The sequence below is a fragment of the Danio rerio genome, chromosome 19 (genome assembly GCF_049306965.1).
Source record: "Danio rerio strain Tuebingen ecotype United States chromosome 19, GRCz12tu, whole genome shotgun sequence".
In the NCBI taxonomy this organism is placed as follows: Eukaryota; Metazoa; Chordata; class Actinopteri; order Cypriniformes; family Danionidae; genus Danio; species Danio rerio.
Window position 1 is genome coordinate 35,018,470 of NC_133194.1, and position 16,528 is coordinate 35,034,997.

The following is a 16,528-nucleotide window of genomic DNA, read 5'->3' on the forward strand; positions in this document are numbered from 1 at the left end:
AAATGTGAGCAACAATTTTTTGCAAGTGTTTTGTCATCACTTTAGATATTACGCTAGAGAATTATTCAAATACTAGCACTAAAGTGACGTTAGTGAATTAGCAACGGTTTCAGCTGTTCTGATGGTCAGCTGCAGATATGAATGAGTGGTGGAATAAAGTAGTTCCTTGTGAAAAAGGGTTTTTGAGATTCTCCGTGTTTGATTTTCTTTTTTATACATACGATTATGCCGTCAAATTGTTATATAAATGCAATATCACACTCATAGCAGTGCGATATGGCTGCATGTCATCACTGGTGGAGGCACTAAGGCACTTGGCCTGCACGGTTGAGCCAACACACGCCTCCCAACAGTGCAGATAGATAGATAGATAGATAGATAGACAGACAGACAGACAGACAGACAGACAGACAGACAGACAGACAGACAGACAGACAGACAGACAGACAGACAGACAGACAGACAGACAGACAGACAGACAGACAGACAGACAGACAGACAGACAGACAGACAGACAGACAGATAGATAGATAGATAGATAGATAGATAGATAGATAGATAGATAGATAGATAGATAGATAGATAGAATGATTGGCTAAATAAACTGCAGAAACCAGATTTGGGCATACTCATGGGTATTGCTTCTGAAGTGACTGTATTTTTATTTGTTAATTTTTAACTCTCAAAGTATGAGTAGCCTAATAAATACTCTGTCATACAAGTTCTGTAAAAGTTAAAGCAAAAATGGAACTTTATTTATATAGTTTTATATGTCTGTCTTAAGTCTATTAGTATACTTTTTGGGGCCAATGTAAGTGTGCATGTGGGTCCAAACCCAAGACTTTATTCCCACAGCGTTCTTCCTATTGTCCTGGGAGAGAGGGAGGGAAACTAATTAAAAAGAGTGGAAAAGAGGAGACAGAGGGAAACAGAGACAGAAGGAAGAAGGGGAGGGACCGAGGGGGGTAAAGATAGAGCGAGATGAGACGGTGGAGAAAAGAGGCTAATTGAAAGGAGAGAAATGACAGAGAGAGAGAGAGAGGAAGAAGGGAGGGGTGATGAGGGGCTGGGAGGGAGCATGGGAGGGCAAGGAAGAGGGAGCCAAAACTGGCAACTTTGCCAAAGTGCCCAAGTTCAGTCACTTGTGCTGCCGCAGCAGAGAGCAAAAGATCGAGAGTGACGGAGAGACAGAAAGTTGAAACAGTGAGAGAAGGAGGACTGTCATTCTCCGACTTTGAATCCTGGAGGTCTGGGGATGTCAAAACACAAGTACACATAAGAGCAGAAACAAGGAGCAGGCTAAGTCTGCAACAAGGTCTAACAGAGACTCCCAATACAGCGTGCTTGTATTGTGGTTCAAGGATAGAGGGAGAAGAAGGTGGAGAGAGAAAAGGAAATAGGGAGGGGCGTGCTTGCTTTAGAAGGTGGCTGCTTTCCTTACTGTTGCATTTGAAGGATAGAGGAGAAATCCATCATCTGAGATCATCTCTATAAACATTGAAAGGCTAAATCGCTCCATCGATTGAACAGGAGGACTGAGGAACCTGTGGAGATGAAGAGACCTCATGACTACAGTTCTCCAGACTCAGACACGGATGAACTCATCGATGTCGGACAGGAGGACAGCTACTGGTGAGGACTATTTGACATAGCTGTCAATCGCTGTATGTGTAGAGCTCACACTGTAGCCTAGAGACTCAACAGATCTCAATTTAAGATGTATTAGAATAAAAAAAAAGTACTAAAAAGTGTAAAAAAAGCAGCTCTGGTTGTCAAAATGCAAGGTGTTTCTAGAGAAGCAACCATAGGCCTCATCACAGGTAATGTACTGTGCTGTTTATTACGTTTTACATTTACAAATCAAGCTACAAATATGCTATAAATTGAGTACATTTTTGCATTTGCCAGAATTTGCCAATTTTGAAAATGGTATTTCACCCATTATATGCATCTAGTGCAAGCAATCATACTAAACTAAAATGTATAGCAGGTTTATGTTGTTATTATTTGGTGCTTATGCATGTGTTAGCTAAAATAAAGGGTCACGTTTTATTTTAAGGTGTTCTTGTTACAATGTAACTGTACATTGAACTACTGGGTAATGTTAATTAATTACATCTACTTACAATATGGTTAGAATGCAGGCATTGTAATTATGCATAACTAATTGTAACTTCCATATTAAGTAGTACACAAAACATGTAAAAAGGTCACTTAAAGTGTTACTAAATAAAGGGTAATCTTTATTTTATAGTGCCCGTGTTACGTTACATGTACTTACTACAAGAAATTATGCATAATTATCTGCAACATGCCTACCCTAAACTGTAAACCTAATGATATACACTGCAAAAAATGCTTTTCTTGCTTAGATTTTTGGTCTTGTTTCTAGTCTAAATATCTAAAATTTCTTATATTAAGAAGCATTTTCTAGACAAGCAAAACATATTGTCTTGTTTTGAGAAATAACATGCCAATATTAAGTTAATTTTTCCTTAAAACAAGTAAAATAATCTGCCAATGGGGTAAGCAAATTAATCTTGTTTTTTCTTTTGACGTAAGAATATTTTGCTTACCCCATTGGCAGATTATTTTGCTTGTTTTAAGGAAAAACTCACCTAATTTTGGCATATTATTTCTGAAAACAAGACTATATGTTTTTCTTGTCTAGAAAATGCTTCTTGATTTTTATATTATAATGATATTTGGACTAGAAACAAGACCAAAAATCTAAGTAAGAAAAGCATTTTTTGCAGTGTAGTAAGGATGTTAATTAATATACAGTGCTTATAAGTGTAATTACACTGTAACAAAGCTCAATTAAAAAAAGGTGTAACATTTCTTTTTACAGTACACTTGTTATATCTACTTGCTACAGTAAATTATGCAATTTTCAGTGCTTGTGGGTGTCATTAAACTATAACAGTTGAAGTCAGAATTATTAGCCCCGCTTTGAATTTTTTTATTTTTTCAAATATTTCCCAAATGATATTTCACAGAGCAAGGAAATTTTCACAGTATGTCTAATATTATTGTTTCTTCTGGAGAGCGTCTTATTTGTTTTATTTCAGCTAGAATACAGTTTTTAATTTTTGTTTTAATTTTTGTAAAAATGTTTTTTAAACATTTCAAGGTCAAAATTATTAGCCCATTTAAGCTATATATTTTGTGATAGTCTACAGAACAAACAATGGTTATACAATGACTTGCTTAATTACTCTAACCTGCCTAGTTAACCTAATTAACCTAGTTAAGCCTTTAAATGTCACTATAAGCTGTATAGATGTGTCTTGAAAAATATCTAGTAAAATATTATTTACTGTCATCATGGCAAAGATAAAATAAATCACTTATTAGAAATGGGTTATTAAAACTATTATGTTTAGAAATGTGTTGAAAAAAAATCTGCTCTCCGTTAAACAGAAATTGGTGAAAAAATAAACAGGGCTTATAATTCAGTGTGGCTAATAATTCTGCCCTCAACTGTATATCACACAAATGTACTTTTTATTATGTTTTGATGAAGAAACACCTAAAACTTTTGCAAAACTAAACTAAAATTCTTTATAGTACAACCAATAATGCTTATAAAAGTCCTGTTGTTGTGTTCTCGGGAGATTAAATGCATTGTTTTAACACATTCCACTGTCATACACTATTCCTGTTTGTTGACTACCGCGACACGACAGCAGACAAACGTTGTCAAAAATCACAAATTGGGCCACTGTGAAGCAGGACGGCCTGTAATGATCTTATTTGACTCTTTCTTGAAAGGCATATCTGTCCTCTGCTGTTCCAGCCTGCCTTTTCCTTGTCTGTTTTGCATTTTTCACTCAGTCATTTAGTCATTAGACTGAAGTCTCCAGCAACTGCTGTTTGGTCCTTCTGAACTGCATCCTGCAACCAGTCCTTTCTCATACCATTGCCTTTGAAAACTCTTAAAAGGACTGCAAAAAAAAAAAAAAAGTATATTCCTGCAACTAATTTTCTTTTTGGACCATCTTCTTTTCCACCAAACAAACGGAATGTTTGTGAATTAAGCCTCTTAATGTTAAAAGGAATAACAATATGATATAAAAATAATAGTTATGCTTGGAAGTCAAAGTAAAGCAAAACAAACAGTGTCATTCCGCTGGCAGAGCACAGAAAGTGCCCATGCAAACCAGATCCACATTGAAGGATAATACGGAGTATTGATGTGCACGCAAAAGCCACCATTGCAGCTTGCCCTGCGGACAAGTAATCATCATGTCTTTTGAGCTTAAAACGAAAATGCCTCTCGTACGATGCAAAAATCATAACATATCAGCCATCTGACAATAATGTCCAAAAACGCGTTAAACCAAAATAATCTTGTTTTCTGTTTACCCCGGCGCTCCCGTGTCTAGCTGTTCCCCAAGACAAATTAGATTGGGTTTGATGATGTGCAACAGCGTTTCTGCCTTGTATTAAGTACAGTAATGACAACAATATGCATTGACATCAAAGCTTTAATCTGTCCCCTTCCCCGCTCGTTCTTTCTCTCGCTCAGCCCTGTCACTGGGTCCATGTCTCCAGGCAGTACCTCACAGATCCTGGCGCGCAAGAAGAGAAGAGGGGTGAGTTTACGTCAATCTAGCTCTGTTTTTCCCTTGGCTTGTTCAGGAACAGACCGAATACATATCACTCATATATGATCTCAAGGTCTTTCAAAACTCCCCTGCAACACGACCCTCTCCAGCAGCGTGCACTTTTTACAGTTTAAGCCCTCTTGTCTGACTTTGATTTGTGTTTTCCTATAGTTGACTTGTTATTTTGTTTCCAAAATCTGATCTTGAGAATGCTGCGACTAGGCCTCGGCCGCAAGAAATAATCCGGTTAGCAAATGCTTTCCACTTCAAATCGTTGTTCTGTCTTTAAATTGACTCCGCTGGATTCCACAGATAATTGAGAAGAGGCGCAGGGACAGGATCAACCACAGCCTGTCAGAGCTCAGGAGACTCGTACCCAGTGCCTTCGAGAAGCAGGTAAGACGATCAGGCGGGACACCGCAGGCTACATTTTTGAAAACAGATGAGATGTCAAAGAGTTCAGTGTACAATGTTTACAAGTAAAGAAAAAGTCAAACCGATGCTCTCTCTCTGCTCTTGGCCAGGGTTCCTCTAAACTAGAGAAGGCTGAGATCCTGCAGATGACAGTGGATCATCTCAAACTGCTGCATGCCATGGGTGGCAAAGGTGAGAGGAGACACTGATCAGGGAACTTTCATTAGGGTGTTATACTGTTATAGCTTCTAGCTTCATACTTTTCATTAGGATTTGAACAAATCCCCAAACACAAGTTAAGAGGATAGTTCATTCGAAAATGAAAATTCATTCATTCATATTCCTTATTCTTAGTCCCTTATTCATCAGGGGTCACCACAGCGGAATTAGCCATCGACTATTCCAGCGGATGTCCTTCCAGCTGCAACCCAGTACCGGGAATCACCCATACACACTCACATTCACACACACACAATCATACACTATGGCCAATTTAGGAGGAGGAAACCCACACCAACACTGGCAGAACATGCAAACTCCACACAGAAATGCCAACTGGTCCAGCTGGTACTCAAACTAGGGAATTTCTGGCTGTAAGATGACAGTGCTAACCACTGAGCCACTGTGCTGCCAAAAATTTTATTTCTGGAAATGAAAACTTTAAGAGTGAAAAAACCTTTTTCGTTTTTAAGATTAACCAACTAGAAGGCTGTTATCATCCATTCGCATGGTTAATCAGCCATACTAATAGAGAAAATTCCAGATCCAGATCTGCTTTTACATTACTGTGATGGTTAGGTTTAGGATAGATATTAATAAAATACAATTAATAGGAAATGTAATAAATAATATAAATGATTGTTGTTCACTTCTGGACGCAGCAGTATGTGATAGCGGATTAACCATGTGGATGCATGATAACAGCCTTCTAATCCTACTAGTAAATCTTTTGTAACATTATTAAAGTTTTTCTCACCCAAAAGTATATTGACTCCTCAAAGAAGTTGTTTGGACCTCAAAGATTTAAAAGGTAGTTTTAAAAAGTCATTACATTCTATTTTTATATTTTAAGAAGGAGGTTTTGCAAAATGATCACTGTGTCCTCCTTCGGAAACACCTGCCTTTTTGTATTGTAATATTTATATTTAAAATGAGCTGAATCAACATATTTAAACTTAATGGTTTTATGTTCAATCCACTTACATTTATAAAAACTATTAAGTTAATCTAATCAATTTGTATTGGAACAACATGACAACATGTTGTTTCTGATGTTTAGTTTAATGTTTGTGGATTTTAAGGTAGTTTTTTTCTAAGGTTGATTTCATTTTGGTTTCAAATTTGCAAAAAAGAAGAGAAAAAAAGAGCAAATCATTAATTTTGTTGTAGAAAAAGCCAAAATGGCACTTTACATTAAACAAGAAAATAAAAAAAGAAAACAGAGGGTGACGTTTGTCAAGAAGTTTTAAAGAGTTTAATTAAAGTGAGAATCTATTCTGATTTAGTTTTTATAAGAATGCCAACAATAGTGAATAATCTGAGAAAGTGTGTATTTAGAAAGATATGTTGTGCTTTGTTAAAGATGGAGAACTAATATTTTAAAATTTTAATAAAATAAAGTCAATTTTAAACATCTCTCTCTGTTTCTCTCAGGCTACTTTGATGCCCGTGCTCTGGCAGTGGACTACAGGACTTTAGGCTTCCGGGAGTGTGTTGGAGAAGTGGTGCGATACCTCAGCTCTCTGGAGGGCGTTGAATCATCAGACCCCATCGGTGCGCGCCTCGTGTCCCACCTTAGCCACTGCGCCAGTGAGCTGGATCCTCTCCTCCAGAGTCCCGCTGCTCTGCCTTTCCCTCCCTGGCCTTGGGCATCCTTTCCTCAGCTGCAAGCTGCATCGCCTCCAGCGTCGTCCACTCCATTTCCCCCGAACGCCCGCCGGGATCTGGCTCCACATGGGACGGCCACCATTCTGGGCTACCCTTCGCCAGCCCTCCGAATGGGATCATTGAGCACCCAGGGGACAATACTGAACCCAGCGCTGACCTCCGTGCGTCAATTGCCGTCCGTTCCGGGACATCTTCACAGACTTCAACAGCATTCCCCTGAGGGGCGCACAGTCCCATCATCTTCCTCGTCTTCCTCCAACTCTTCACCTCCACAGATTTCCTTCAGACCCTTCGTGCCTGCTGGGTCTCCAGCTGGAGGTCGCAGGGCTTTGAGTTCCTCCAGTAAATCTGCACAGGCCTGGGGCACAGAGATAGGGGCGTTTTGAAGAACCTCAAGTTTGGAGTTTGGGACACTCTGGAAGCAAAAAGTACATTTCTTTGTCACTTGGACTTAATTAGCACCATTAAATGCTAATGATTTCCTGTAGCTCAAGTGATAGAGGATGTCGCTTGCAACAGCAAGGTTGTGGGTTCGATACCCTAGGACTGTAAGGTGTGATAAATGTGTACCTTCAATGCAATGTAAGTCCCTTCAGATGCATAAATATGAAAGGGAATAGCAAAGAATTGCAAAGCTCAAATTGAAATGTTTATTGAGTTCCTTCTACTATTCCAACTTAAATGGCATTTACAGATATGAAAATGTAATAAAAAATAAAGTCTGTTTACATTAACAGGAAAAAATAGAAGGGGAATCAAGTAAAAAGTGTCAAATCGATACAATAAAGGTGAATGTGACTCTCAGAGAGACCAGATGATTAAAGATTGGCTGACAGCAATTCATTGCTAAGAACTTGGATTTTAGCATCCAGGTACTGGAACTTTCTAGAACTCTGATCTTTTTATATTAAGTGTATTTGTTTACTCTGTCATTTATGCATTAACTTGGAATCTGATATGATATATCGAACATTTGAGATTGAAGTGCTTGAGGAGATTATATAAAGAGAAATGTGCCTTATCAAAACCCTTCTTGTTTAATTATTTGTGTGTGTGCACGCATGTACATGGAGCATCCATAAGATGGCAGCAACAGAGCAAATCATTCATTCGTTTTCCACCAACTTAGTCCATTTATTCATTAGGGGTTAGCACAGCAGAATGAACCGCCAACTTATCAAGCACATTTTACGCCCTTCCAGCTGCAACCCAGCACTGGGAAACAGAGCAAATCATTAAAGGAATAATTTAGCTAAAAATAAAAATTAAAACTTATTCTACTCATCCTCAGGCCATACAAGAGGTCAGTGACTTTTTTTATATATATTTCCATAAAAATGCAAGCCAATCAGCACTTGAAGAATTAAAAAAAAAACATATACAGGCTAAATAAAATTAATACCTATGCCCATGACGTTACATTACAGCACAGGTGTCACACTCAGTTCCTGGAGCACCGCAGCTCTGCACAGTTTAGTTCCAACCCTAATTAAACACATCTGATCAAACTAACTGAGTCCTTCAAGTTTGTTTGAAACCTATAGGTAAGTGTGTTGAAGCAGGGTTGAAACTAAACTGTGCAATGGCTGCGGCTCTCCAGGCCCTGGTTTGACACCACTGCATTAAAGTCTTATAAAGTTAAACTATCAGTATGTGAAGGCATCTACTTAAACACAGTGATCATTTTAATTTATATGATCTTATTAATGTATCATCAATGATCACAGGTATATATTTTGTTTTTCCCGTTACTTTATGATTTTTTACTCTCAAAAAGCCAGTAGCATTTTGACTTGCAATCATAAATCAACACTGACAACACTGTAAAAAATATAGGTTAAATAACAGATTAAAAATGCATTTTGTGATTCACACGTGTTTTTTGTTTATTACGTTTATTCCGTTTATTCATGGTTGTGAATTGTATTATGGGAGTTTTATCTCTGCTCTGTTGATTTTTTATTGTTGAAAATTCAACTACAATTTATCAAAGTGACTTTTATTGACATTTTAGTCATTTGAAATAATATACAGTATAAGAAGTAAAACAGAGAGAGAGAGAGACAGGTTTGTAAAATAACAGAAAAAAGTACCGGCAAGTTTTTGTACTGGATTATACAACACCAACACAGACAATATACCAATATAAACTCTTAAAAATGTTAATCAGAGTCACTTTTTGGAACTTTTTCCACGGTTAAAAGTTGATGAAAGAAAGATCAATGTCTCATATAATGCAAAATACTTCAAAACCAAAAAATAAATGGGGATAAATGTAAAAATACAAACATAAATCACACTACTAATTTACTAATGATTTTTCGGTTTCAGATAAATCTTCTTTAAATTGGTACTTTGGGAAAAAGCAAAAGTAACTTACACCTTGGATAGACTGAGGGTGATCAAGTAAATTGATAGCTACGCTTTTCATTTTTGGGTAAACTTGGGTAAAATCTCAATAATTTTAATAATTGAGTAAACAAGTTATTTTTGTAGCATTATGCTTAATAAATTTCTAAAGTATACTCTACTTTTCCAAAGTTTGGGGTACGATATCATAAATGTATGTGAAAGAAATCTCTCAAAAATTGAAATATGTAAAATTGTGAAAATTTAAGATACCTGATTTCTGTTTGAATAAATTTAAATTGGCTGAAACCACCAATTGTCAGCAGTCTCGTTACTTACTTTTCTAATAAATTAAATTAAATTCAAGTTTTTTGTATAGCACTTTTCACAACAATGATTGTTTCAAAGCAGGTTTTCAAAAGGTCCACATTTATAACATTACAAATAAATTTGGAAAAGTTAAGGTTATTAGTTACCATAACTTTATTAGTTACGAATAACTTTAACTAATTAACTAGTAACTAGTAGCTTTTAACAGTTATTAAATATAAACATAGTTAACCTGCAGTTATATAGTCTATAGGTCAGGGGTGTCAAACTCAGTTCCTGGAAGGCTGCAGCCCTGCACAGTTTAGTTCCAACCCTGCTCCAACACACTGAAGCTGCGATCACACTGCACTTTTTTTCCAATAGACTTCCATTCATACGCACGCGAATGCATCAGACAGGAAACGCAGGGTCGTAGTTCGATGCATTGGAAAGTTCAAGTTTAGTGAACTCTGACTTGCGAAATAGCATCACATGATTGATTGAGACCAATCGAGGATCAAAACATGACCTCTCCGGACAGAAATTTAAAATATGGACCAATCGCTCGCTTTTTAAAAAGTCTAATCACCTTGTTTAATCCCACCCCTTTTTGCAGCGCCATATACAACAGAATTTCGCATGGGACCGCAGCATAACCTCTAGGTTTCAAACAAGCCTGAATGACTTAATTAGTTTGATCAGGTGTGTTTAATTAAGCTTGAAACTAAACTGTGCAGAGTTGCGGTGCTCCAGGTTTGACAGCTGTACTATTCACCTTATTTTCCTTGAATGAGCAGGTGCAGCCATTTGAATCGTTTTGGCTTGAGACTTCCGCTCTCATTCACTTCCATTCGTATTTAGACGTTAAAAACAGCTCGTTTTGCTACTTGATGTTGTAAACTGGTATTTACTTCTTATATTATTCTTCTTATAGTTTCTTATTCAATTATATAATATAATGACCGTTTTCAGCCGTTTATTATTCCTGGTAATTTCCCCCATAGGCAACTGCATGTGAAATTCTAAAACAATCGCAAAAACGAGCACACCTTGCAATGACGAAGGTCAGGTGATGTCTGTGTGTACATGATCAATGAAGTGTATTTGTGCAAGTACATGAAGAATCCAAAAGATGGCAGCACTAGTGTAAAATATACTCCAAAGTACCTCACTCTGAGCTATTCTCTATCATTTTCTAAAATCTATCAATTCTGTTTTTCTGAATGGAAAACTATTAGCTATGATATTTTATCGTATGGGTTACTGCACACCAACTGAGATCTTAAAAATGCAAAAACAAAAAAGACATGTGTCAGCAAAAATAGAAAGTTCAACAACCGTGTTCACAAAGTGCACAAACCGAGTCTTATCTGAAAGAGTCCTCTGGGTGCTATAAGAGCAAGGTGCCACTTAAAGCATCTGCTTCTTTAGCTGTCTCCAGAGAGGCTGATGGGAACACTGCGGTACAGCGGCCACTCAGTGCAAACATGGTGGCTGCTGGCCCTGATCCTGCAACAGCATGAGGAAACCAGGCACACTGTGTGCCCTCTCGGTGCCTCTGCCAACCACTCTCCCTCTATACACTGTAATTAGAGTCAAACCAAACTAACCCGCTCTTTTCAAAACACACAGGAAGTAAAAAACAGAACTCTTCACACACAAATCCTCACACTTTTGCATTAAAAAAACACTATTTGAGGGATAAAATACTGTCAGTCAGTCTTTTTCAGTTCTCTTTTTTATTTGTTATTGTGAAATGTGTAGAATTTAGTACAAACATATATATCTCACTAAATTTTGAAAAAAGAAAACAACATAAGAAGAATATTAACAGTATACAAACAAATTATAAACAGTTGGCAAGGGTAAAAATAAATCAATAGATAACATAATAAAAACTAATAATAATTAACTTAATGATATTTACTGAATGCTTTATGTTTTTCAACTTTTCAGTTACTAATGTTACACATGAGAAATATCACATGATTAGCAATGCGATGTGGCTGTATATCAGCACTGGTGGAAGACATGCGTTGGCACAAGGCAGCAAATTTTATATAAATATTTATAATATTAAATGACAATATTTTTAAATGAATTTTGGATGAAATGTTCTCAGATCTTCATAGAATAAAACAAAAATTTAGATTTTCCTCAAACCCATGGGCCATGCCTAATAATTCCAGAAAAACTGAGAATTGAAACTAAGAACTTTTTTCTGTAGGTGCAACATATATACATATTCACCACAAATTATAGTCAAGATATGTTCAAATCCCTGCTTGATTCAGCTTTTTATACTCTAACTAAAACTTTTTTAAAAATTCATAAAATTACATCATTTACCAATCATTCATTCATCATTAATTTTCTTTTCAGTTTAGTCCCTTTATTAATCCGGGGTCGCCACAGCAGATTGAACCGCCAACTTATTCAGCCAATTGACGTTTCTGTGTGGCAACCGCGTCACCCATTGACCAATCAGAATTAATAATTCCACAGAACCATGTAACAATGTGTCCTTCACGAAGAGCTGTAAATATCATCATTCACATGAATTAACGATACATACACTCACAATGCAGAAGAGCATCTCTGAATGAACAACAAGTTAAACCTTGAGGGGGATGGGCTACAGCAGCAGAAGACCACACTGGGTGCCACTCCTGTCAGCTAAGAACTGGAAACTGAGGCTACAATTCGCAATTCGACCAAAATTGGACAGTAGAAGATTGGAAAAAAGTTGCCTGGTCTGATGAATCTTGATTCTTGCTGCATCATTCGGATGGTAAGGTCAGAATTTGGCATCAACAACATGAAAGCATGGATTCATCCTGCCTCAACAGTTCAGGCTGGTGGTGATGGCGCTGTAATGGTGTGGGGGATATTTCCTTGGCACACTTTGGGCTAATTAGTACCAATGAGCATCGTGTCAACGCCACCTAAGTACTGTTGCTAACTATGTCCATCCCTTTATGACCACAGTGTACCCAACTTTTGATAGCTACTTACAGCAGGATAATACATCATGCCATAAAGCGTGAATCATCTGACTGCTTTCTTGAACATGACAATGAGTTCACTGTACTTTAATGGCCTCCACAGTCACCAGATCTCAATCCAATAGAGCACCTTTGGGATGTGGTGGAACGGGAGATTCACATCATGGATGTGCAGCCGACAAAATTGGCAGCAACTGCATGATGCTATCATGTCAATATGGAGCAAAATCTCTGAGAAATATTTTCAGTACCTTGTTAAATCTATGCCACGAAGGATTAAGGCTGTTCTGACTGCAAAAGGGGGTCCAACCGGCTACTAGTAAGTGTACCTAATAAAGTGGCCGGTGCGTGTATGTACAGCTAGACAATTCTGCATTTTATATGGCAGACGAAAGGCCAAATCTCTGGAAGGAGTAAAAGAACTCATGTATAAACTGAAATGCGTTATTTTCATCCTTTTGAATTAAGATGCACATATTTTGTGACAGAAAGCAAACATTACATCTGACTCATAAGAAACAAAGCAGCTTTCTAACAACACCGCAAGAAAGACTGCATGCATCATTTCCAAAATGCTCTCAAATTAAGATCGTGATGACCATGAAACGGAATAATCATGCCTTTTACCACCAAAGGAGCAATTAAAACAGACAATCAAAGCACTGGTTTATGGTGATGTGATGGCCAAGTGATGCTGTTCTTTGGGTTCTTGGGTTGCTGTTTGTTAGGCTGTGTGTTTTCCCCAGTTTGAACTTTAAAACAGGCATGGAATGTGTGTATGCGTGTGCTAGACTGTGGCGGGACTGTGTGTCTGTGAGGGATGTGGCGCAACCAGCAAACATGGGGCAGATTCTCATGCGAGTGGCGTGTGTGAGTGTGCGTAGAGAGACTCGCGTGTGAGCGCAGAGTGTGTTTATGTAAGTAGATGTCAGGCCGGAGTGTGTGTGCGCGCGTATGTGTGGGTCTGGTGCTCCATTCTTTTGGCACCAGTAGAGTCAGTGCTGCAACCACAGCTTCCAGTATGGGCCACCACAATCACATGAGGCCAGCTTTCCCACGGGGAGGGGGCTCAGAGAGAAAGAGCGCTAAAGAAGGAATATGACCCACACAGAGGACTATGCTGGGTGGATATTTTTCTGTCAACATGGAAATAAGGTAGATTTATATATAAGAAAGCTTCTGTTTGGGAAGTCTGACCTGAGTTTGTGCTCCTTTTAGATGAAACTGGGAAAAAAGTTTACCATAATTGTATTGTTGCTTTGATATATGGTGACTTCATCTTACCCCTCAACTACCCACACTGTGCCTAGTTTAACCCCTGCTGCAAATCTTGCTAGCTAGTTGCAAATTAGTTTCATTTAATTGCAAGGATTGTCATTATGACTTCCAATTAAAGTTTCCATTAAAACAGATGAGATTTCTTGACTTATTTTACAGTAAAATGTAGGAACAAAGTGCATTACTGTACATGATGCAGTCATAAGCATGGGATGATAACCGTTTTCAAGGTTTAACACAGTTTGGAAAAATCAAGATTTTAAAACCTCCAAATATTTCAGCTATACTGTTTCTACGGTATATGTAAGATGTAAGATTTCTTTATTTACTTTTTTTTTGTTTTTTAGGACAACAGTATATCCAGCAGAAACGATCCAAAAATGCCATTTTAAAATGTAAAGAAATCTGTGTTCTTTCTTAATGATCAAAGCAAAAGTCAGTGATTCATTTGAATTATTTAGCCTGACGTGTGTACTGTTATAAAATAATTGTTTCTCAAATTTTTGTTTTTTTTACCCACACATTTAAAAAGAATATATTTTAGTGCAGTTATCACAATACCGTAAAATCATATTTTTATCCAAGGTTCTCATACTGTTAGAATCTTAAACCAGTCTATGCCTAGTAATAACGGTGTTTGTAAATAATACTGTATCTACATACATATTTATTGCCCTCTACTGGCGATGCTCGAAGAAATTCATCCAACATCCAGCTAATTAACAAGGGGAATGCAGGATCTTTCTTAATTAAAAAAATAAAAGTGTGGAAATCCTCAGACTCCTCATGTTTTAAAGCTTGGTTGGGTGAATTGTTTCATGTCATACAACTGGAGAGGATACATTCCCTGGAGCCAAATCTCATCTGCAGTTTCAAACTGCCTGGGTTGTTTTTTTTCTTCTTCTTTGTGTGTGTTGTTTTGTTGGTACATTATGTAAAACCGTTTAAAATAAAATATACAAAAATAATAATAATAATAATTATTATTATTCTAATAATAATAAAAGGATCTTTCTCATAAGCAGTTAATAGAAATCCCTATGTCATTATGGGCTGAGGTGGTTGCTAGGATTTACTTACTTTCATTGTATACTTATGCTTTTTAGTGTCATCTCAATTGGTTCAAATATTTTGCAGCTAAATCAGCAAGGAGACAATATTTAAACATTTCATAATGGTGACAAAAAGAAAAATCTTTGCCTTTAAAAAATCACTTACAGATATACTAATTTAAAAACATATTCCCGTATCTTCATCCTACATAAGGTCTATGAGCTGTTGTATTATTATTGTTAAGGATAAAAGGATTGTGAATGTAAATAATTGTTTGTTATTTCGGTCGTGTATGTGCCTTTCTGTTATTGTTCAAGCATTGTTAATTTACAAAGTCTAGCTATGTACGAGTGCGCTACTTCTCGTAAAGTTCACTTAAAGCATTAGCTTAAAGAGCCACTGAATCTGTTAGAATAAAACATTTTCTATTATAAAGTCAGTACAGGCCCGAAAGTGCCATTTATTACTCACCCTATTATTCCTAGATCTTCGCTCCAGACAGCAACGGTTGCAACAAGTTCGTTCAAAGCACAGAAAGGCGCTAAAACATCCTTAAAATAGCATATTCGTCTTCCTTAAGTTCAATCGTATTATCATAATGTAAGGTTAGTCAACATTTACTTCTCTTTAGTTCACGGCAATACGTGGATGCGCCGCGCTTTCTTTCAAACCGGAAGTCGCGCGGGCACCCGTTTTTATTTTTAACAAAATTGTCATATTTGGATAAACTATTAATATATTTACCGCAGGCAATGGTGCTCTTTGAAACATGCGTGTAAGAACCCGGCTTCTCATTTTCTGCTATGCGCCCAGCTAGTATTCCTGATGGTTACCTTGAATTACGTTTCACTCGTTAACATACTGTACAAGATTTATAATCCCCCAGCAGGTTCACAAAGGTAAATTATGCTGTGACTATCTACTGCTTTTAATGTAGATTAACAAAGTAACAAACATTTACAATCCAGAAATAATGAAGAAATTGCTAACACACATTCATCCACAGATGAATGTTTCATTGTTTAAACAAACTAGTTTAACTTTTGCCACTTACCAATACATCACGAACCAGTGGAGATACAGTATGGTAGGTTGTGCATTTTTTAATGTTTATTATAATTTAACTTTACATGACTGTACAGCAAGTACTTCTTTTTTTGTACATTTATATGAAGAAAGTGTGTGAGTGTACAGGGAGACAGCTTGATTACAATGATGAATTGACCACAGTAATGTCTTCAGAGGCAATTTAGCGTTCCATTGTAAACACCCCTAACGCCTTGATTGAGAAGTTGTGTAATTTTCCACAATCCATCATCCCGCCTCAACAAAGCAGCATTCAGAATGACTCTATTTTCAAGCATTGCTAGTTTTATCCCTCCAAGATCAAGACCATATTCCTGAGTTGTTGTGGTTTTTAAACATTGGATGATAGTGCCTTTCTGCCTCTGACACATGTACACCTGCAGCACCATGGACAGCAACAAACAAATAAGTTTAACCTTCCTGTCTCCTTCAAAACAAACTACAGTCTAGTAACCACTTTTTTTTTTTTTACCCCTTTTCCTGCAGATAAATGAATAACAACTCTGCAAGGGAAGATTTGAGTTGGCTACTTGAAAT

At 37.1% G+C, this 16,528-nt stretch overlaps 3 protein-coding genes across 4 annotated transcripts in view; 1 reads left to right on the top strand and 2 right to left on the bottom strand.

The window, feature by feature from the left end:
* The window catches only part of zbtb8b (zinc finger and BTB domain containing 8B), a 67,338-nt gene extending 51,628 nt beyond the window's left edge, over window positions 1-15,710 (bottom strand). Inside the window, exons 1-2 of one of the 2 annotated variants that reach the window (XM_073930802.1) lie at window positions 15,650-15,710; window positions 6,758-7,326 (exon numbers count right to left, since the gene is read on the bottom strand). In XM_073930802.1, coding sequence (XP_073786903.1) covers window positions 6,758-6,795 — 38 coding nt within the window. In that variant the 5' untranslated portion in view covers window positions 6,796-7,326; window positions 15,650-15,710. Of the gene's footprint in view, window positions 1-6,757; window positions 7,327-15,376; window positions 15,579-15,649 lie in introns of those variants that run through there. The other variant, XM_073930801.1, reaches the window with a different exon arrangement.
* hpca (hippocalcin) overlaps window positions 1-16,528 on the bottom strand; it is an 802,589-nt gene that overhangs the window by 637,986 nt on the left and 148,075 nt on the right. The gene's annotated exons all lie outside the window — the stretch shown is intronic.
* Window positions 1,508-7,938, top strand: heyl (hes related family bHLH transcription factor with YRPW motif like). The gene is given in 5 exon segments (NM_181736.1): window positions 1,508-1,632; window positions 4,532-4,598; window positions 4,923-5,006; window positions 5,135-5,216; window positions 6,678-7,938. Coding segments are annotated over 5 exon segments (933 nt in total). The 5' UTR covers window positions 1,508-1,552; the 3' UTR covers window positions 7,298-7,938.